Raw genomic sequence first — 23,191 nt, 5'->3', positions numbered from 1 at the left:
TAATTATTTACCAGATTTGAATACTGGGTGTTTCTTTTCTTCTTCTCTTTTATGCTCTTCATGATGAAAGTTTCCATGTACTGCCATTTTTGTTGCGAAGTAGGACGAAGGATTATGACAACATTGCGTGTCGAACGTCTTCAGATGGCAGTATTGCGAAAATTGAGACATATATACTTGCCTCTAATCGTTTCGAATGCCTAGATTTCATTTTTAAATTTTTACAGTTGTCGGTCGTTCTCAAAATCAAGCGACGAAGATCACTATGTTTAATTCCGGCCTACGTTCTTATTCTATACAGGTATCACTACAAAAACAAAGCCCAGAGACAGACAGGAGACATTGAACCTTTTGAAGCTTGTTGCAGTGAAGGAGAATCCGAGTTGTGCTCTCTGTTCTACCAGAAGCGACCGCTGACCGAAGCTGCCAGTGCAATCGTGTTCGCCCTGCCATGCTGGTGTCGGTTTTTGGCGGGAGGATGTCGCGGGCGATCATGTGGTCTCAGGAGAGGTCCCCGGCGACCATTTCGAAGACCTTTTAGAGGTAAATTAAGCTAAATAGGCCACATTCTTATTTTTTGTATATATTGGATTGGAACTAGCTTGTAATGGAGGCTGATGCTGGTAAATATCATTAAAAAAGAGATTAATGTTTTTTTAGGCTGTTGCGAAAAAAATGAGACGGAGTATTGCTAAATAATTGAGTTGAAACTGTCAGTTAGATTAAGATTCGTTAGATTTATTTAAATTTTTTTTCGGGGGAAGAGCAACTTACTGTACAACTTGCTTTAAAATCTGTTTAAACGTTAATAGTACGTAACGCTTTGTCTCAAATTTGCTTTCAAGCCTGGTTCTTCGGTGATCCTCACATCTCTACACTGGATAGCTTTCAGTATACTTTCAATGGCCGTGGAGAGTATGTCTTGACTCGTTCTCTGGACAACTTTCTCCACTTTCACGGAAGAACAGAACGTCCTCTTAACACTGACGGGGAGCTGACTAACGCCACCGTATTCTCAGCTTTCGCTTTCAAGACAAACGACAGCGACAGAGGACAAATAGTCTACGACGATTCCGTGCCCGGTAACCTTAGCATCACTGTCTCGTTTCAAAACAGCTCCTGTCGTAACTACACCATTGGGGATTTCGACGAGGGCCTAGACTTCACAGGAATGTCGATCGAGAGAAGCGACGTCAACAACAACACCGTAGTGGTGTCCTTCCCGTCAGGCTTTTCTATCGAGGTGAGCCCTGGTATAAGACTTTTGCAGCTGAGTGTCAGCGCACCAGACGACCTAATGAACAACACAGAGGGACTGCTGGGAACATTTAATGGTATCAAGACGGACGACTTACAGTATCCCAATGGGACGGTGATATCAAGTAATGCTACAGAGGAGGAGATATTCCATCTCGGACAAGAGTGTAAGGGATTCCTTGTTAAAATTTTCCCTCAAGCATCTTCTTTGCGTTCATTCTGGAGGACCCCTACAACCTCCACACCCCATCATAACCTGGCCACAAAAATTGGTATCATTTTCATTCAAGAAGATTTTTAATTGAGCTGGAGAATCATCTAACTCTTCGCCCTTTGTTCCATTCTTCCAACAGGGAAGGTCCCGTATGAGGAGAGAATGTTCGTGTCATCGAGTTGTATGCTACAGAATGTGTCCTTTGATGATACATTTATACCTGCCTTCCTTAATCTGTCTGCTTTGACTCCTGAGATTCAAGCGCTGTGTGGCGATAACAGAGAATGTATCTTTGATGTGCAGCAGACCGGGAACACTGAACTTGGAGAGCAGACCAAAGGTTTTGAAGAAGACAACCAGGCTGCGGTAGATGAATTAGGTAAATTACTACAATCTTTTCCATACGAACTGGCGCAGCACACAGAAAGGACTCAGTAAAAAGGAATTTATTATCATTATTTACGCTTCTTACTCACTTAACCGTATAAACTAATAGTAAAGGAAAAGAGACCGTGTAACCTGGCCCGCAATTGCTTTTGCACGCTTAACATACGAGTCCCGTATGTAATGTGGCCCCAGCAAGTAGAACATTAATTGTAAGTCACGTTTTGATAATGGCGTGAGCAAAGCACAAACCACATGATTGAAAGTCAAAATCACTCAGGATATGTCAAAACTTCAGTTTAGGAGATTCAAGGATTTCACTTTAAATCCAAAAAACCCCCATATTCACTGACAATTAAAACTTTACATGGCAGGATTCATACGTGTCATATCTTGTTTTGTTTTCGGCCCGTTTCTATGTTTTTCATTCCACTGATGGCCTGATGGTAATAGTCACGATTGACGTCTTCCATCGATATCTTGGGGAGCAGGGATGGCGCAGTAGTGAGAGCGCTTGCCTCCCACCAATGTGACCCAGGTTTGATTCCGGTCCGGTGCCATATGTGGGTTGAGTTTTTTGTTGGTTTTCCCCATGCTCCGAGGGTTTTTCTCCGGGTTCTTTGTTTTTCCTCCCTCCACAAAAACCAACATCTTCAAATTCCAATTCGACCAGGATAAAGGACCCGCATTAAAACCAACTAAGGCTGATGTGATTCCCTCTATGATATTGTAATTAATGTTCTGCCGTTAATACTGCTTCCAGTGGTTTGATCAGTGATAGACATTCTCTGCCCTTAAACACATACGTATTTCAAAACTTAAGAGTCATAAGTGACAACAGTTACTGTTTGTTTTTCTAACAGTAGTTAATATTTTGATTGCCGGCGTATGAATTGCTAGTACTACTTAAAAAGTGGCTGATAATTTCTTTTAATTAGGAAACACGCCTCCAGAAATCAAGGGACCGACAGAAATCAACGTCACTCTGAACCAAGAAACAGAATTTTCCATCGAAGCTTTGGATGCTGACAACGACACGATAACAATAGAAATTGACGATCTGCCAGCAGGAGCAATGTTCAACTTTTCCAAACTTAATAACATGGCCCACTTCGTGTGGAGACCTGTGAATGCCTCCAATGTTACTCTAGAGTTCGTGGCGACAGACTCTAAAAACGACTCTTCGGTTCTCCCCGTTGTCATTAACATGTGCAAGTGTGAGAACGATGGAGAATGTGACTTTACGGAGTTTGTGGGAGATAACAGTGGAGCTTTCCGTGTCGTGGGATGCAATTGCAGCGATGGCTACGAAGGCACGTTCTGCGAGACCGAAATACCTGACGCATGCGCAGATGATCCATGCTTCGATAACGTGACATGTAATACCACAAGGAACCCGTTCGGATTCCAATGCGGGCCATGTCCCGAGGGACTAACCGGTGATGGAGAAAACTGCTATGGTAAGAGTTGTCTAGCTTGTAAATCCTGCAGCAATGATTGACATATCATTTCTCCAAAACACATCCATGCCCAGTCAAGTATTTAGGTTACGAGAATTTGAAAATTACTAAGGATTAAGGATTTCAGTCAATTTTAAAGGTATACAGAATATCTTCACTGGAACCTCAAATGGCAGTTTTCTCAAGACGTACGTATGCGCGAAATGCGACATACCTTCTTTAAGGATTACCTCCTATGCCAGAGAACTAACGGCCGAAAAAAGATTGCCGATGCAGAAGGGAGTGAAAAAATGGACGAGGGAGTCCCGTGATTGAGGATTTTTCCCCGCGTTTTTCTCTTCCCCCTAGCTCGATGCTGTAATTACTATGAGGAATAACAGGAAGTGGTCGCTTTCTAGCAAAGTTTTAATACACTACTGTGTTTTTTTTGGTCATAATTCGTTGAGTATGCTAATATAAGAGTGTATTGATTGCACTTTTTTGTATTTCTCAGAATTTGATGAGTGTGCTAGTCCAAATGTCAGCCTCTGTAATCAGACCTGTGAGAACTCGTTTGGTAGCTTCAGTTGTGAGTGCGATCAAGGGTACATTTCCCGCGAGGAAGGCAGAATCTGCGAAGGTATCATTTACGTTTTGGAAATAGATTTTGTTAGTTAGCTTGGCATAGATCGGGCTAAGGTACCAGTTTCTGAAGAAACTGTTGGGAAGTGAAACACTTAAGCCCGTCCACATTACGCCGAAGAAATTTGAAAACGCAGCTTTTTTTCATACGGTTAGGTCTACCGTCCGACACTAATCCGTAACGAAAACGGAGCTTTTCGAAAGCGCTCTTCAGACCGAAAGGAATTTGAAAACGCTGGCGTTTTAGTGTGGACGAATAGCATTTTGGAAACGATATTCAATTGATTTCCCTGACCTTAAACACAAATCCAAAATGACCAGTGATTGTTGCGCTTTCAAATTTCTCCGGCGTAGTGTGAACGGAAAGCATTTGACGGGTTTTCAGAGTGAAAACGCCGTTTTCAAATTTCTCTGGCGCGGTGTGGACGAGCCGTTTGTCAACTTGGAGTTGGTACGGGGTAAATTATGCGAGAGAAACAACCGTGCTCTTACTCAGATTCTTTTGGACCCGAATTTAATCTTTTTTCCTATCTTACTCCTTTTCTAACTTTTTTAAAAACGTAAATTTTGTGGAGGATTAACGGTCAGTGTTACTTTTCAGAAATAAATGAATGCCAGGATGTCAACACGCGGCATAACTGCACGGAGAATGCGTTCTGCACAAACTTGCCAGGTTCATTTAACTGCACGTGCAACCCTGGGTTCGAAGGTGACCCGTACACAGACTGCACAGGTAAACAGCACGGAGGGCGTGAACCTTCAAACGTTTGTTTGTTTGTTTGTTTTAAGGCAAAATGAATGAAGGAACGACTGACTGAAGAGAATGCAAACATGGCCTATTGAAAGAAATAAAGAATGGAAGAATGAACGAATAAATCGTATGAATCGATAAATTGAAAGAATTGAAAGATGTATAGGATGAAATATCATGGAATGATTGAATGAATGGATAAATCGAATGAATTGACAAGTTGAAAGAAAGAAATAAAGAATAGTAGAATGAATGAAAAGAAGATTGAATGAATCAGTTTATTTTGATGTAATACCTGACCCTGTTTAATTATTTTTCCTGTAGATATCGATGAATGTACCAATGGAATAGCGACGTGTTCTCAGAACTGTCTTAACACACCAGGCTCTTTTGAATGTTCATGTAAAAATGGATTCCAACTTGATAACAACATGGCAACCTGTGAAGGTACTAAGTCCATATTCTGCTTCTTCTTTTCTTTTTTCATTTGCTTAACTATTTGCATGTACCTTTTTTTTGGGTGTGTTCTCCTTTTTTTCCCTCTCTCTCTCTCTTTGATAGTACATGTTGCAACCAAGGTAAAGCATGTTATTTTTTTCTCTTCTCAGCTTGTTAAGTTTTCTTGCCATCTGGGTAGTTTATTTTGCTTAATGAAATTAATTATTTTTTTGCTGTTGTTTCTCTTTTTTGCAAATTCAGCAAAATAAAATGGTTGGTTGTTGTTGTTGAAACTCACTTGCGATCGCTCGTCGTTTCCTTCTAAAACACGTGAAATAAAATTCAAAATGGAACGTCCGACGCACGAGTTGAATGTAACCCTACTATTTAGTAGAATACAAAGAAGAATGACAATCAAACGAGTATAATATTCCCGGCGGAATTTTGAATATAAATTGAAGCTTCTCTGAAGAGAATTAGAAGAAGAAATTCGATTTGTCCTTTAAGGCACTTCCAGGGTGACACTAGATTTAATACATTAAAATATTGGAAACACACTATTAGATATACTGGGCCTAAGTTATGGAATCTTATAGCAAGGAATATTAGAAGTTCACCGACATTGTCAGCTTTTAAGAAAAACATTCGCAAACTTGCTTGGAAAGTTTGGCTGATAGTTGTGGCAGTGATTGCACTTTATGTGCTTCTTAATGTCTTTTATATATTTTTATCTTATATATCTTATGCATTTTTTGTCATTTATATTTTTATGTTGTAAATATCTTTGATTACCTTTTCAAACAGAATATTAGATCTTGTTATTTTAATCTTTTATGTTAAAGTCTCCCCATTAAGTGGTTTTATTTCGCATCAAAATCAGAAGTATATTTTCCTAACAATATGATATTGCGATTGCAAATTTATTAACCATGTACTGTTATTTTGGATCTCAGACATAGATGAGTGTCAAGGCAACCATGATTGCGAACGTATCTGCGACAATCGAATTGGTACCTACCTGTGTAGGTGTCCCCCCGGCTTTGAACTGAATGCAGATAACGTCACATGTAAAGGTAACAGAGAACTTTTCTAAAGATGTCCGACAAAAAAATGATTTTGTTTCAAACGTTTGCAAAGTAGTTATGTCATTATAGACCTTTTTAAGACCTGAGTTCTATTTTGGCAAGATTTGATGGCAAGTTAATATTGTAAAACAAAGAAAGATTATATATCTTAAATATTTAAACGTTCTTTCGCTCTCCATAAGCAACATAATCTGTGACTACGATGCAAAAAGTAAAATTTCTGCGACTACCGCGCTTTCTTCACGCCAAAATAACACTCTGGTTCACCCCGCATAAAATCTTGCAAATATTGAAATCTTGTAACTGTCCTCCTATTAGCCAGAATCTATAAAGGTCCTATTGATTCAACTCTTGCAAAAATTGCTAAACATTCGTTAAAGAGATTTTTGATCGACCTACATGTACAGTATCATTTGTTGTGTCAAATTTCATATTTCTTTTCTTTATAGTTGCGGAAGGTAGCGAGTGTGACGAGACAAACGGTGGCTGTTCCGATGTTTGCGTCAACAGAACAGGAGAAATCACGTGTTATTGCAATTCCGGTTACAACCTTACAGATGACGGGAAAACGTGTATAGGTAATGTGACTCTGTGCCTTTTCTGAAAATACGCATAATTTCTCATTTGCCCAGACACTTCAGCAACTTCGAAACGCAGCCTTGTGTTGAAATATGTAGGCAATAGGCGAATCAAGTAGTCAAGAAGATTAAAGTGCTGTTTACTTTTAAAATTGCTCCTCCGAGAGGAAAAAAGTCGGTAAAGAAGTTTAAACCCGAGGAACAAGCTTTCCCTTATGAACTAAGAGTTCTTTCCCGTATGAACTAAGAGTTGAATTTCCTCTTTTTCGGCAACGGGAGTGTAATTGCGCCATTATATGCTGTACTAGGATTTATTAAATAGCCAGAATGGCAGTTGTTAAGCGCCATTATTGATATACAATTTAAAGCCATCGGCTGCGATTGATATTGCATAAGTGGTAAGCAAGTCTGCTTTTGCTTCACTTACAGGGTTAGGCGTACGTTGCCATTGCCCTTGAGATATTTTTTTATTTAATGTTGTTACGTCACGTCGTAATATCCATACACGCGAGCTAAGACACGTGTTTATATGTAGCAATTGATGAATGAATGTTTCATTTTAATTACCAGACATCAATGAATGTATGACCGGTAACCATGGCTGTGAGCATAAATGCGTGAATAATAACGGTAGCTTCACGTGCAGTTGCAATCCGGGATATGCCTTAGCCGTTGATGGAAAGACTTGCAAAGGTAAAGATGTCACTCGTGTTGCATCTTGGGACATTTATCCTATAGCTGAGCGCATATAACTTATTTTAGTTTTCCTCAGTTTTAACTGTTCTTGTTGGATTTTTGCTAACTGCTACCTCCGGTGTTATTTTCTGGAATTTGTGGAAAGTCCCGCTTCAAATCCTCTTCCCTACCACTAGACGGATCCGTGTTTGGTGGTCCCGAATCCACTCCTCCACGTCTTGTACAACTAGTTAGCCTCCAACCAGTTGGGTTTTTAACAAGTGTTTAGTTCTATTTACAAAATTTGTTTTTTATTTTATAATGCTTCCAGTTAGCACAGCAGTGCTAAATATCACGATTCGAGTTTTGATTCAAATGAAGATTATTATGGACATCGTAACAAATGGCTAATTATATATTAAATTCCAACATCTCTATCGCAACATAATTCCTATAATAATGCACTTTTATCGTTTAAACAGATTACCTTAGGTTGCACTTTTGTTACTTGTTTTAAATTAAATTCTCATTTTCTGATTTCTCTGCAGACTTCGACGAATGTGACCTGGCTTTCGGCGTCGACAATTGTAGCCAGGTGTGTGAGAACACAGAGGGATCATTCCAGTGTTCATGTGAAGAGGGATTCCTTCTTCAGCAAGACAACGAAAGCTGTGCAGGTAATGTTATTATGATCGATCTGCTTTTCCATAATAGGATGAAAAATTATTCCCGCATTTTGATTGGTTCTTACTTATGATCTACTGGAGGACAGACGCATACATTAACATGACGTCTTGACCCTCTTTTTTGTTTCTTTATTACCGTGTGACACGAGACTTTAATTGCAAGATTTTAATTTTACGGATCGGCAATTTTTTATATTTTGCGGAAACTCATTTTTACGATTGTGAAACACTGGTTTGTCTTGCTGGGTATCAATTTTCGCGATTTTCAGAAGGTCACGTTTAATTAGAAAGACAACATTTACCATTTTTTGTTAATTTACATGGAATCGACAGGTGAAACGACACGAAAAGATGTAAAACACGGTAACTAGTTTCACGCTGTTACAATTACTACACATTGCCCTAGTTTGGCTAATTGCTCCGACAATGGCCTAACAAAAACTACGGTACCACTTGATGCATATCTCTCGAGTTTTGTTTTTGAACGAAAGAGGCTCTTTAAATAAATGGCATCAAGATTCGGTAACAGATCATAGAACTGCTGATCGCACGTCTACCTTCACGTAAAGTTGCGCCCTAATTTTTTTTTGGATTTAACTAGCTGGGTGGTGACTGCCCTTTATACAAAACGAGAAAATCCGAAAATGTAACGAGTCACGCAAGTCATACCTGTTGTGATGATAAATTAACTAACGCAATGTTACTGTCACGTTTCAGACATTGATGAGTGTCAATTGTCACCGTGTAGTGATGGATTATGTGACAATATCCCTGGATCATTTCAGTGCTTATGCCCAGTATCAACATTTTATTCTGAGGGAAAATGTCGAGGTGAGAACAACTTTCTTTGAGTATTTTCAAAATCTCTAACGGCAGAGAGAAAATCATGAAACGATCTTCTACGACAAGGGGGAGGATACGGAATCTACCCCCGTAATTTTCAAAATGGTAAAGCAGTGAGAATAAACCTAAGAAGGTATATGGTAGATATAATTTAATGTTTCTTTTGAAGTATGCAAGATATCCGCCATCTTGGATTCACTTGATATCTTGGGTTTATTAGTTTTTATCCGTGTCAGAAAACCACCAAAAATGACTCCAAAGTAATACAAATCAGTAAAAAAATGCAAAAAAAGACCTGAAGACCTGAAGATTTTCAATTAAATCAAGAAAACTCCAAATTTGAAAAACAGCTTGTCAAAATAGTGCTATCAAGGAAACATCGAGTCCTGAGTGTAATGTCATGCCATCCCAAATTTCTTAAACACTTATAAAGTCACAAAGTTTGACAGCTTTTAGGTAAATATTGAAAGCGCTGTAGACTGTAAAGTCCATAAGGGCGGCCTCCGCCCTTCCCGAACAGGGTAATTAAAGGTCTGAATCGTACAAATATTCTTTATGTAACTGTTTTTGTTTTAACAGGTGCACGTGTCTTTGCCATTGTTCTAACACTATCGAGTTTGAACGGCAAAGTAGTTGAATGGGAACCATTGCTACTTAACAAAACCTCTGCGGTGTTTGGTTTGTTGGCCAGAGAAATCGAAAGACAGGTGAGAAAATAACACAATACAGAGAGAAGCCTGTAGGTAGTGCTCTCCAACTCTATCGATTCCCCAACCGGAGAACTTTAACAGTCGTTTCAAAGCACGTAGGGCCTTGACGAACGAATCAGGGGAACTGATAATTCTGACGAACGAATGAGCGACAGACCAAGGTCATGAAGCAACTTGAAGGAAACAAAAGGAGCAACGGACTCACAGTGACGAAATCTAATGTCTGAAACGAGTAAGCGGCCTAAAAATGCACGCCACTTCGCGAAAAAATCATAGATCATTCTAGAGAAAATTAAAAACCAAACTAGACGCTTTCCAGCACCGCTACATCCCGAAAATTTCATTTATCTAGTACCGTAACTGTGCTTTTCATAAATTGTTCAGAAGTGGAATTCAATTTCCCATACAAACACTGAAATTTCAGGCGGTGTTGGCTACCCTTCGGTTGCCTACCCTTCAAGATTACCATAGTTGGGTCTATTACTGTAAGCCTACTAGGCTAGCTTGAAACTTGACATATTAGTTAAAATATTTGTTAATTAAAATTTTAAGTACGCTAGAGCAGTTTTGTTAAACAATTATGACCTCTAGTTATCTATACCTTTTTTTTCCAGATTAATGCGTTCTACCGAAGCAAAAGAGGATTTTTACGAGCCATAGTCCGGTTGTTCCGGTACGAAACGTCACTCATTCAAATTATACTGGTTTTTGCTTACAAGTTCAGATTATTAAGTTTTTATTCTGTGTATTTCTTAGGCGAGGAAGCGTGATTGCGGATGTAGACCTCAATTTTGCCGAGAACGCCACAGATGTAACTCCTGAAACATTAAACAGCGAGCTTCCGGATTCAGGAGAGATGGGAAATTTAACTTACGATCCTCAAAGCGCTCAAATAAAAGGTACGTATTTTAGTGACTCAAGATTTGATTTCAGAAGAAATCTTCGTTTTGCTTTGGGGAAAAGGGGGGGGGGGGGGGGAGTGCAGAAGGAAAGGGTGCAAAAAGAGATGGGAAGACGTTTTGCGAAAATGCATTTGCGTTTGAAAAATTACTTAGAGGCGGGTGCTGCTAAGAAAGCGGCGGAAACCTGGAGAAAGTACCAAAGTAGACTCCGCAACATACCCATCATCCTTAGTGCTCCTTAACGAAGATTATCGGAGATTAGAAAGTTTTCGAGTCAATAGATAAAAAGGACTATTTTTCCAATACTACAAACTTACAGAAATATGAAAGAAAATGGCATACTTTGTACACTGTGCAGCATATTTTAGACTGAACGATGCCAAAAATTAAACTTATAAAATGAGGCTTTGTCTTCTAATTAAATCGCGTTGGCGTAAATATGATGCAAATGTTAAAAAAAGGAGATAAATGTGTGGCAAACATGGTAAATGCCGTATTTGGGACACCATTTACATAAGGTAGTAAATGGTGTGGCAAAAGCGGCAATTTACGGTCTTTGATTCCCAATTACCTCTTCATTTTGAAACATTCACTTCATTTTTACACGAGACAAATTTAAGCAATCCATTTCGTCCAGTGATCTGCGATTATACAGAATATTGAATAAAGTGACAGTATTTTAAAGCAATTCCTTATGTTAAATTTTCCTCCTTTGCAATCAGATTTTAATGAGTGTGATGACACAGAAACACATAACTGTCACAAGGACGCCACGTGCCACAACACAGATGGATCATTTGAATGCAAATGTAAGGACGGTTACCAAGGCGACGGAACGACGACCTGCGGTAAGACGCATTCCCTTCGACACGAAAGTACCTACGACTTAAAATAATAGTTTGTTAAGGTTAATAACAGGTAGCAGTTGATAATAGTCGAAGGTAAAATAGGTATAACTGCATCGAACCGAAAAGACCCATAACGCCGGGGCTTCTACCGCTGGGTTCCAGCGGGATGAAGCATTGAGAAGTATTCTACTCCCCCTAGATGAAAATAGAATTTTACCTTTCAAACTATGTTTTTAAACTTACTGACATTTGTATCTTTTGCCTAAATAAGTAAAATAACAAACTTGACAAAATAATGAAATATTACGTTTATTTTACTTTTCAGATCCTGTTCCGAAACCTGCGGACGAAGGTACCTCTTGCCTATTTCAGTTTAGGGTTAATGTATTACTTGATGTCTAGTTATCACCTGGTTTACAAGTAAGATATGCAATATTCTTCAAAAAAAAAAAAAAAAAAAAAAGCCGCGAAAACGTGGCTGTCAGTGCTGGTGACGTCACCAACACAGATTCGCGGTCAAGAAGGACTGGCAAAAGCCGTTCAGGATCAAGAAACAATAAGTTAGGTGTTAATAATTTCTTTTGATTTTTTCCCCAGATGACGACAATAACAAGAGATTGGCTATAATACTTGGCTGTGTTTTCGGCGCTATTGTTCTTCTCATCTTGATTGTTTTATGTTGCGTCACGCGAGGAAAGTAAGTTGGTCAAACTTCAGTGCAACAACTATACAACAACAGCAACAACAACAACAACAACAACAACAACAACAACAACAATGACAATGGGAAAAGAAAGTATTTATATATGATGTATTCGGCCCAGAATATAGGTAGCAGGGCACCCAAAAAACTATATGAAGCTAAATTCTGAACAATTTATGAATCGTGGTAAAAATCTAAAACGATCTCTGGCTGAAATGATTACAAAAATACAAGCTTTCGAATGCCTGAACTACAGTCTTCGACGGGTAAAATGTGAATGACAAGAAACGAAGAAAAAGAAAAAAATTGAATAAAGTCGAAAGCTTGTCATCGTTTCAGCCAGAGATCGTTTTAAATTTTTGTCATGTTTTATCCTGGCTGTGCCCCTTCAATATCTTCAAATTTATGAATCGATACTACAGAAAGATACAGGCAAAACACACCTGTGTTGGTAAAGATACTTGAGAAAAGATTGCGTTTACCAAGTTTAAGGGAGATTTAAGCGTCCAGTCGCGTCTATAATTTTCTATACATTTTTCTATGATTTAGTTTACTACTTTAGGCCACTTCGCGGGAGAAAACCGGGGACAAGTGTATGGAAAATAAAAACGTGATTGGACTCTTTCTAGCACAATTGTTTGTATCTTAACTTTGCTAGTCATAAATTGTTTAGAATTCGAATGTTAAGAAAATTATTTGCCTTCGGATTCCAATATAAAAACTGTAATTTTTGACGTTTGTCGCGTCAATGTCAAGAAGGCTTCCAACACCATGATAAGGTCTATGATACAATCATTAAAAACTTTTGTCAGAATATGCCGCATAGTTAGGTGTCAGTAAAATAATGAAGCATTACGTTTATTTTCCTTTACAGATCGTGTTGAGCTCATAATCTCATTGTTAAATATTTAATGACCAAAGAGTAGAAAAACGATCTTCAATTCCTCAAAACAAAATCTTTGGTTTATGGAAGGGAAACTGAAATAGGACTTGATAGGAATATACAAAATTGTTTTATTTTGTATTTATATACCGTAAACTGTCGCTTATAAACATTCCCCGGTTATGCGCTCGTTTACTCGTAAACCAAAAAAATAATAAATCCGGTTATAAGTCACCCGGATATAACTCCCCTCTAGCTTTCCTTGTTTTGAATTCGTTTTATTATGATTTTTTGAAAGCTTGATTAAAAACCAGTAGATGAAAAACCTGTTTCAATCAACAAAGCTATAGTTCGTTTCGAACCTATTTTTTTATTCGGGTTATGAGCCCCCTAGGATATAAGCCCCTCCGTTTATAAGCCCAACTAAAAAACCCGTACAAACTTGAGTAAGCCCAGGGCTTTTAAGCGGCAGTTTACGGTATGTATTCATTTTTTTATTTTTGTAGTTTTTTTTTATCAGTCTTGCTTCATTGTTTTGTTTATTCTTAGGCTCTTTTCATAGTGGGCGTGCACACTAGCTAACAAACCATATTCTCATAATCCCAGGCGTTACAAAGCAGACATGGAGGAACCTAACGTGACAAATCGCTTTACCTCACGCTCCGTTCATTCAGACATACATTTCCCTGAAAACGAGAAGGAAAAGAAGACAAGAACGGGTTCTTATGAGCTCAATCCTGCGCCATTGTACGGGAACCTGGACCCGGAGCTCCGCACGAGTGGGGAATACGACTATCCAGACCCGTTTCCCTCGGGAACAAGGCGAACGTTCTACGACAACCCGGGGTTAGAGCCCGAAAATACACCAGTTAAGGTATTTAAATGAACTATAATCCAGGCTTATATATTTGGAACACTATGGTATTTATAAAGATGTACAATGTGATTTTAATGTTTTCCCTGTGCGCCTCTGTCAGTTCAACGTTGGGTTGTTTGATTGGACAATTTACTTTTCGGGGGATGGGTGGGTTGGTGGAAGGAGCAATGCAAAGGGTAGGGGGAAAATCACTGATTTTCGCTCAATTTTCTATTAGTTATTTAAACATATAAAGTAAATTTCCCCAAACTCGTTATCTGTAATCTTTCAACGTGTTCCTCAAGCGATGTGGAATGCACCTTCGAGCCTAAACCGTGATAGATAAATGATAAACAGCCAAAGTTCTAATCAATGACGAATTCTGAACTGCAATGTAATGTCGCTCTAGCTAGATCCTCATGTAATAACACTTCTTGCTGTTGATATTCCACAGGCATCCCAAGCTGATTCAGGTCTTTAAATAACTCTGGTCAAGTGAGGAGATCGATCTTAATTCCGTTCGAATGGCTGTTATGTTAAGTCGGTTAACACCAGTGGAATTAAGTAGTTGTAAAAGGAGATCTTTCCTCGTTTTGCACCATGCTGTTAACAGTGTTTTTAGTATATCAGTAGGAGTATAATTGACGTTCATCTTAAGTGGTCTCTTAAGTGGTAAAAGTTGTAGTATCGAACATTACAAACGCACCGCAGGTATAACGCAGACTCAACGCTGTTATAGCGCGGTCTTTAAGCATTTTTTAAGTGTAATAATATCGCAGTTATGGCAAAGTCATACTGCACTTCAATGGCAGTCACATCGAAGTTATCAGTTATACCACAGTTCATCACAGTTATATTGACGCCAGCCTGCAGTAAAACCGTATCATTACTGTGGTCATACATTCTCGGTCGCGGACAAATCGCGGTCCGGCAAAGTTTGAAACTGCAGGCGTTTCATGTTTATAAAACTCTTAGCAGTAAAACTGTAATCGAATTAAAATAACTAGCACTCAAGTTTTGAAATACTATTTAGACTACACCTATATTTTTTTTACCTCGGGCCGGTATAAAAGGCTCATTAACTCCAGTTTTCGTAGTATGAAGCGGCTAGAAGCAATTTACTTTGACTAGTTCCTGCGACGCTTTCTTCCAGGCCTTCACGGTCAAATGATTTCGGGAACGTATTATCTGAGACAAACGGCCTGGAGACCACGTGACCCGAAAACGATTGACACAACATAATGATCCCCGCCCGGCCTTGAGCTAAGACAACTCGATCAAGTTTTTGTTCTATTTACAACTTTTTTTTTCTTTATTTAGTGTCCTCATTAAACGCATTAGCTACATACATATTTGTTGTTGATTACAGTCGTTTTACGCGACTGGATAAATATAGTTCACTGTGGATAGTTATTTTTCAGAATTAAGCATGCAAGTAACTTCAGTGACATTTTTAAAGTAGTACGCTCTTGAGACATTTATATGGAGTTGTAGAACTGAGTTCAATTTGTTGTTGTTGTTTTTTTTGTTTACTACAAAACATAATAATACAGAAGTAAAGTAAAGTCTTTACTCGAACCAAAATAGTCCTTACTGTCTGAACTGATCCAGGGTTTCCATTCCATGAAGTAACTAAGGGTATTTTCAATCTTCTGGACTTGGGCGTAAGTCCGTTGAAGGTTTCCTCCCCCCCCCGGCTCCCATAGCATTCTGTGAGGTAACCCTAGCAGTTGCCCGGTACCTGTTTATACCCCTGGGTGGAGAAGAGTCACTGTGAGAGTGAAGTGCCCCGCTCAGGAACCCAACACAGCTAGGAAACGAAACCCGGACTGCTCGATCTGGAGTACAGTAGACTAACCATGAAGCCACCGCGCCTCTCTCGGTCTGTTGAATATGAGATGAACCAACTGGAGGCGGGATAATCTAAAAGCGCAAGACGTTTACTGTATTGTCGTCAGGACCTGATTATCGCGAAATCTTAATTACGCGGGATTTCTGTGGCAGACCGGGTTTAAGTGGTCACAAATGCAAATTGTCCCTCATCCCGCGGCCGAAGTATAAAATGTATACCCGTAAATTTGCTTCAAAAGCTCTCCCTCCCTAAACATTTCACTAAGAGCATGCTTGATATATAGTTGCCCTAACCATCGCTTTCCTACATCGCCCGCCAAGCGGGAATTTAAGCTTGCAAATCTCGCAGATATTTTTCATCGTGACCCATCTCAAACTCAGCAAATTTACCGAAGGAGAGAAACAGCCCTAAATTTCATCGCCAAACGTCTCCTGAGTGGTAATTTAAGCCCTGGCCACATCGACTCGAAAGTAGACGCAGGTTGAAAACTTGGCTCTACTTGCGACTCCGTTTGGCCTGGCCTTGCCTGCACTCGCGTTGACTTGCGATCAAATTTGCGCGCAAGTTTGGCCACCCAACCCAAGTCAACGCAAGATGAGTGACGTCCATATCCTATTGTCAGCCAATGAATACAAGATATGTCGGCCTTGAAATGTTTTTTTTTTCATGATTTACTTGTACTAGAGAGGAATCTTGCGAGTCCGTTTGATCACCCAGCGTAAGTCTCGACGCAAGTTCAACTTGCGGCTACTTGCGAGTCCGTTTGGCCAGGACTTTAGATCGCAAATCTCAGACCATCTCACAGATATTTTCCATCGCAGCCAGTCGCGAAGCCCGCCAAATTTTAATTAAATGGTGTAAAGTTTGTTGGTGAAAGCTTTTTACTGTGGCAGCCATTACGCTATCCAGACCGGCTCCAATGTTCAAAGCTTTCCAAGTACAGGTCTGGGATTGCGATTTATCCGACCTACCGTTTGAATTACCAAAAATTAACGGAAAGGTCGGTTAGGGCCTTAATTCTAAACCGGCCTTACTTCACAATTGCTTTAGTTGAAATATTGAATGTTCAGATTTTATCTCTTTCGTTAAATTTCTCCTTGCAGTGTCAGCACTAGAGACTGTCCTGATTAACCTGCTCTATGTGTTCAGTTGGTTGAAAAGCAGCGCAAAAAAAAAGTCAGAAAAATTGGGGAGGAGTGCGGCGCGGAAAAGCTCTTGACTAAAATTCCTCCCCTCCTTTTTCTTTCCTTGTTTTGGCACTGTTCTCCAACTAACCTGAAGCTTCCCTGGTCCCAGAGGTTTTCTTTCTTTTTTCCTATTACTGAAGTAAAAACACCGCCACTGTGGTCAAAGGGAGGTAGTGAAGACATGTATATAAATGTATTTCAACTGCGGAAGAGTATCGCAAACAAATTTGTTTCAAAACTTTGCAAAAAAGTTGCGTCTTATCATGCTAATTACAATTTGATAATAACAAGTGTACGTCACCAGCTGTTTTGGAGTAATAAGCGCTTAAAGCTAAAATTAAGTTAGGATGTTTCAAACGGGTTGTAATGTTTCTTTAGTAACCAATTATGCCACGAAGATGACCATATCTTGTTTACCAATGATTGGTCATTTTTGTGATACCAATATTGTAATGAAACGTAAAAGTGAGTCAAAGTAGAACTTTAATGTTTAATGTTTAATCTTTTTTATACACGTTAAAAATTCATCCTGATTTTCAAACACAGTGAATATATTCATATCTATTAAAGTAAGGTGAGCCGGCTTTTATTTCCCAAAAGGTTTATTCCCAGTAAGACCAGCCCAGACAAACGCATAACATTTGTTCGCTAGACAATATGAAAGCAGTGAATTCAGAAGTGTTGTATTGTTTTGCACTTATAAATAAACAGTGAATATCAAAACTAATATAAATATACTGTTGAGTAGAACAAAGAGAAAACTGGCGATAAAAAATAAGAGAGAAACTAGGGAGAGGTTTACATAGAATGGCTGTGGAAAGGGAATCAGGCTTAACTATTCACTACTGTACTAACTGATGATTTAACATAATAACAAAAGGCGGTTTTAATTTTAACGGTTTTTAAATATTTCAGGTGGACTGACCCTCTCGATTGCGCAGAACAGAGTATCATCAGATACAGCGTTGGTTTAAAGAATCATTTATGCAAGGAGAGTCTTTTAAGTCCTTCCCAATAATTTCTACTGAAAATAAAACAGATGCAAGGATTGATGGCACAATTTGCGCGAGCCATAAAATTGCCAACAGTGATAAAATATAGAAAGCCACAAGACCTTATCATGTTCTCCGCAAAGGTAACGAGAAACCCGCTGATAGCGAGGGGCAGCCAACATACTGCAAACCCTAGCACAATAGCAATTGCCATCTTTAATACATTTCGCTCCCTTTGCTGGCGTTGTTGTCCAACGTTGGCCGATTGCTCGCCTGGAATCTTTTGTGACTTGAGCTTTAGATAGATGATAATGTAAAGTATGGCTATCAACAGTAACGGGACAAAAGCGAATACTACAGCAATGGACAAGTAGTAATTTTCAAAGGACGAGGACTCTCCAAATACTTCTTTCCAATGCAGCAAACACACCACCCCTAGCCTCTTAGGTATTCAACAAGTTTGACGGCGACCAGCCCTGGGAACCCAACAGCCATCCGACGATCCAAGTGGCGAGAATGATGAACGGGCACAGCTTTGAACTGATGAGTGGGGAACGGAGGGGATATACCACAGCTCCAAATCGATCCACTGCTATCAGATCCAGGCTCTGAATAGACACAGTAACGGAGACATTTGATAACAAGTAAACCAGCTTACATAAGGCCTGGTCAAGAGGACCACCGATCAGCCAGGAGTCTATGTAGAGCAGTTGTATATCTCGAGGAAAAAAATCGAAAACAGCAGATCGGACATGGCCATGCTTACAATGAAATAGTTGATTGGTTTTCTCATGGCTTTCGTCTTGTAGACAATTATTCCGATGACGTTGTTCCCAGCCAGCGAAACAAGAATAATCAGGCAGTAAGCGACAGTTTTTTCGATTTTTCCTGCTGTAGGATTGCTGGGGAAGTTCGATGGCTGTGTTTCATTTGTCGTTGCGTTCAAGTCTTCCGACATTGCTGTTCAGTTTCTTTTTCCGCTCTTATGCTGACAAATGAATTTTTTCTTTCTTTCGCCTGTTTGCAACAATCACCAAGATTTCCTATTTCATTCGTGAGCAGCTCAACAAAATGAAAGTGACCTATCAGCTTGGGCCTCAAATTGCTTTTCATTTCTTTTCTTGACATCGATGAAACTTGCAGCAGACAGTGGTTTAAAATGTTTTCGAAACGACATGTGGTTGAGTTGCTTTTAAATTTCAGCGCGGCTTGAAGCATATTAGTCGTTAATTTTCTTCTTTCTGTTATTCGTTTGCCGTGAATCTCATTTTCCATCTAAAGATGAGTCAGTGAGAACACAGCATGTTTAACGTTAAAATTCCACTCTCGCTTAAACTCAATAAAAAATCATCGTGGTGCTCCAGCAGAGTCTGTTACTTGACAGAGTTTAAATTTAGAAATTTCATTGCAATGTCCAATATAATGAGCCCACTCAGTCAACGGTTGCCGCTGCCGTTTACTCTCGTTTTCACCAATATCCAAATCAGTCTTTTAACAAACTAGAGACGCGCTGTATATAAACCATGCGTACCTATCCTGATATGATTGCTTAGACTGAATGTCTTGAAGATAAGATACTGAAATTCGTCACAATACACGATAAAGGTTTTTTCGTCAAAACTCTCAAGATGACAAACAATCACAGAGTAAACAGCTCACGGTTTCTATATTAAACATGCAGGTAATTTGACCATTCGTTTCGCGGCTGCTTGATACGAAATACACCAACTCGGTGCAGCTTCTAAAAATACTCTCGAGTAAGACAAAGAGAACAGAGGCGATAATAAAAGAGAGACCCAGGTCAGAGGGCGACTAATTTGTTTTCCTGAAACTGGAAGAAAGAAAAGTTTGTCAAAAGATCGGTTAGAAACCTTTATATAAAGTTTTTCAAGTGTTCATTGAACCAAATATAAAGCAGTATTGAAATATAACTTATTTACACGATTTAGGACGACCAAAAACATCCCATGAATTTTAAGAAAATTACAAATGTCACAGAATAACTTACAAAGTGATAATAAACTCAGTGTCCAAAGAAAGATTTAAAACCGTTCTACAAGTTTCGTTAAGCGAGCGTTTTTTTAAACGTTTCAGGTCGACCGACGCTCTCGACTGTTCGGAGGTGTCATAGGTTACTACGCTGTAAGTCAAATATCATTCATCGGAGATTCTAAATTCTTCACGATAATTTCTACTAAATATTAATAGATAGAAGGATTTATGGCACAATTCAGAGCCCGAGACGTCACGTAACTTAGAGAAATTTTACTTGATCTTGCAGAGTCAATTTTAGGAGACTGCGTCGTTTGTTAAAAGCTTTTTCTTTCCGTATGTTCCGGTTTATATTGTTCTTTGACTACGTTGAGACTGCTCTGCTCAAAAGAATCCCAGGAGATTCTTTAGCCCTTGACTATAGTTTCCACTAAAAATAAAACAAATGCAAGGGTTTACGGCTCAGTTTGCGTTAGCCATAAAGAGAGTGATAAACGTGAAGTTTTTGGAAGCCACAAGTCGCGTTGACGCCCGATACAAAGAAGTTCAGAAGCCAGAAGATACCGAAGGGCAGCAAGCATCCTGTAAACCCTAACACAATAGCAATGGCCATCTTTAATACATTTCGTTCCCTTTGCTGGCGTTGTTGTCCAGCGTTGACCGATTGTTTTCCTGGAATCCTCTGCGATTTGAGCTTTGCATAGATGATAATGTAAAGTATGGCTATCAACAGCGAAAGGATGATAAAGAATGTAACAACAGACTTCATTCCAGTGTAACTCAGAAACCAGTCCATCTGCGTATTCAACAAGTTTGTAGACGAAGAGATCTGGGGAGTCGATAGCCATCGCGACGATCCAAGTGGCGAGAATGGAAAACGGGCACAGCTTTGAACTGATCGAGTGGGGAACGGATATTGGCAAAATCCTGTTTAATTTATGCTATGTCAAACATAAACAATTTGATTTTAGCTTGCTGGTAAATAGGAAATCTACAGAAAGGAAAGTATTTCCTTCAATATTATAAGAATCATTTCAGACAGTTTTTTTCAATCTTGAACCCAAAGTGAAGGGGACGTTTTTATTTACAATTTGTAAGTTTTTTTACTAAATAACTTTGTCCACGGGAAGGGGGAAGGGAAGTAACAAAGTTTTATACAAGGAGGCTCTGCTCCAAGGTCAAAATCCTATCCAGTGGTTTTGACAGGAAACGCTTCCCTTTCATATACATGTAGCTTCTAGCTTGAAACTCCTTTCACAAACCTATATGTGGCCCCACTAGATCTTATATCTTGGATAAATAATCAATTTATGTTTGAAATCCCTATCCTGTTAAGTCCTATAATACTTCCAGCCTAAAAAAAGTCTTCCTTTAGTCAACTATAGGGAGAAGTCCCCCAGCTTGGTGCAATACAATAATACGGGTTCTACATATTGTAGTGTACATTCTTATATGCCTTGCAACACTATAATTGTCTTCAGAATTACGGTATTTGGCTGTTCTAAACATGATTCAATAAATTAAGTTTGCTGCACCTATGAACCTTATAAATGATGTCGAGTCAAGCATTGAGGACATTGGCGATAAAAAAAAGCAAAAGAAGAGGGTGTTAAATTTCAGTGTTGTACTGAAATTGCGAGGAAAGTTATTAAAAATAAAGCTTCCTTAGGAGAATCAAACTTTACTATGGTAACTGATTTTACGTAAAAACCACAAACGATGGCCAAGGGTATCGTCAATGAAAAGAAAGATTAGAAACGTATCGTTCTGTAAAGTTTATGAGGTACATTCAATCCAATACAGTAGTGAGATAAATATTATTTGCACGGCTTAAGACGACCTGAGAGTTTCCTTGAATTAAGAAAATTACAAATGGACTTTCCAGAATACTACAAAGTGATCGTAAACTCAGTGTCCAAGGAAGCGTTAGAATCATTAAGTTAGTGTACATTGAATTGATTACAAAGCAGTTTTGATTAACGTTCTTTACAAATTTCAGGTCGACTGACATTCTCAACTGAACAGAGAATCAACACAGTTATTGCACTGTTCAAAAACTATTTACTTTTAAGTAAAGTTTTCAGTTTTCTACGATAATTTGAGCTGAAAATAAAACAGATACAAGGATTGATGGCACAATTTGCGCGAGCCATAAAAAAGGCAACAATAATAAAGTATTGGAAGCCACAAGACCATTTCACAAAGTCCGATCCAAAGAACAGGAGTAACATGGACATAACGTAGGGCATCGAGCATACTGCAAACCCTAACACAATAGCAATGGCCATCTTTAACACGTTTCGTTCCCTTTGCAGACGTTGTTTTCCAGTGTTGGTCGATTGCTCGCCTGGAATCTTGTGTGACTTGAGCTTTGTATAGATGATAATGTAAAGTATGGCTATCAACAGTAACGGGATCAAATGGAAAACTAACAAGTATGCCACGATGTAATTCCGAAAAAACGAGGACTCACCAAAGACTTCATTCCAAGGTAGAACACACTTCAACCCTTCTGGATATTCAACAAGTTTGTAGGCGGAGAGAAATGGGGAGAAAAAAGCCAACGCGACGATCCAAGTGACGAGAATGAAGAACGGGCACAGCTTTGAACTGATGAGTGGGGAACGGAGGGGAAATACCACAGCTCCAAATCGATCCACAGCTGTCAGAACCAGGCTCTGAACAGAAACAATAAGGGAGACATCTGATAAGAAGTGAACCAGCTTACATAAGGCCTGGCCAAGAGGACCACCGATCAGCCAGGAGTCTATATAAAGCTTCTGTATCTCTCGAGGAATCACAAAAATCGGAAACAGCAGATCGGACATGGCCATGTTTACAATGAAAAAGTTGATGGGTTTTCTCATGGCTTTCGTCTTGTAGACAATTATTCCGATGACGGTGTTCCCAGCCAGCGAAACAAGAAAAATCAGGCAGTAAGCGACGGTTTGCCCGATTTTTCCTACTGTAGGATTGTAGCAGCTCGATGGCTGAGTGCCATTCATGGTTTTGTTCAAGTCTTCCGACATTGCCGTTCAGTTTCTTTCTCGCTCTAGCGCTCACAAATGAGTTTTCGTCTGGTTTGGTCACTTAGTAAGTCCCTCTAATTATGTGCTACTGAAAGCGAGTTGATCGCTTGGCTTGACATTTGCATTTCATATCAGTTATTTCTCCGGCTGACACGTTCTTTTTCATGTGGCTTGTTTCCAGACGAGGAAGCAGTGCTCTATTTATATTGATTCTAGTAAGGGCCGTGTTTATAGCACAGATCCTT

At 39.2% G+C, this 23,191-nt stretch overlaps 2 protein-coding genes and 1 pseudogene across 2 annotated transcripts in view; 1 reads left to right on the top strand and 2 right to left on the bottom strand.

Annotated features, from left to right (window-relative positions):
• LOC110049983 (uncharacterized) overlaps positions 1 to 15,478 on the top strand; it is a 29,283-nt gene extending 13,805 nt beyond the window's left edge. The window contains exons 12-31 of the mRNA XM_089285557.1: positions 302 to 543; positions 846 to 1,424; positions 1,611 to 1,850; positions 2,794 to 3,315; positions 3,809 to 3,934; positions 4,538 to 4,669; positions 5,012 to 5,134; positions 6,079 to 6,198; positions 6,660 to 6,788; positions 7,359 to 7,481; positions 8,012 to 8,140; positions 8,867 to 8,980; positions 9,572 to 9,699; positions 10,317 to 10,375; positions 10,459 to 10,601; positions 11,327 to 11,452; positions 11,778 to 11,804; positions 12,050 to 12,149; positions 13,645 to 13,912; positions 14,349 to 15,478. Of these exons, the coding sequence (XP_089141683.1) occupies positions 302 to 543; positions 846 to 1,424; positions 1,611 to 1,850; positions 2,794 to 3,315; positions 3,809 to 3,934; positions 4,538 to 4,669; positions 5,012 to 5,134; positions 6,079 to 6,198; positions 6,660 to 6,788; positions 7,359 to 7,481; positions 8,012 to 8,140; positions 8,867 to 8,980; positions 9,572 to 9,699; positions 10,317 to 10,375; positions 10,459 to 10,601; positions 11,327 to 11,452; positions 11,778 to 11,804; positions 12,050 to 12,149; positions 13,645 to 13,912; positions 14,349 to 14,375 (3,457 nt within the window). The 3' untranslated portion in view covers positions 14,376 to 15,478. The remainder of the gene's footprint in view (positions 1 to 301; positions 544 to 845; positions 1,425 to 1,610; positions 1,851 to 2,793; positions 3,316 to 3,808; positions 3,935 to 4,537; positions 4,670 to 5,011; positions 5,135 to 6,078; positions 6,199 to 6,659; positions 6,789 to 7,358; positions 7,482 to 8,011; positions 8,141 to 8,866; positions 8,981 to 9,571; positions 9,700 to 10,316; positions 10,376 to 10,458; positions 10,602 to 11,326; positions 11,453 to 11,777; positions 11,805 to 12,049; positions 12,150 to 13,644; positions 13,913 to 14,348) is intronic.
• Positions 15,479 to 17,867: 2,389 nt separating this feature from the next.
• Positions 17,868 to 18,886, bottom strand: LOC149115998 (QRFP-like peptide receptor; annotated as a pseudogene).
• A 2,796-nt stretch (positions 18,887 to 21,682) lies between these two features.
• Positions 21,683 to 23,191, bottom strand: part of LOC110049908 (QRFP-like peptide receptor) — a 1,597-nt gene continuing 88 nt past the window's right edge. The window contains exon 1 of the mRNA XM_020755756.2: positions 21,683 to 23,191. This exon is cut by the window's right edge and continues 88 nt beyond it. Within this exon, the coding sequence (XP_020611415.2) occupies positions 21,975 to 22,946 (972 nt within the window). The 5' untranslated portion in view covers positions 22,947 to 23,191 and the 3' untranslated portion in view covers positions 21,683 to 21,974.

This window comes from Orbicella faveolata, unplaced genomic scaffold, assembly GCF_042242905.1.
Source record: "Orbicella faveolata isolate gen_17 unplaced genomic scaffold, um_ofav_v1 contig_13, whole genome shotgun sequence".
Taxonomy (NCBI): Eukaryota; Metazoa; Cnidaria; class Anthozoa; order Scleractinia; family Merulinidae; genus Orbicella; species Orbicella faveolata.
Note: the sequence above shows the minus strand (reverse complement) of the source record. Positions and strands in the feature narration are given on the sequence as shown.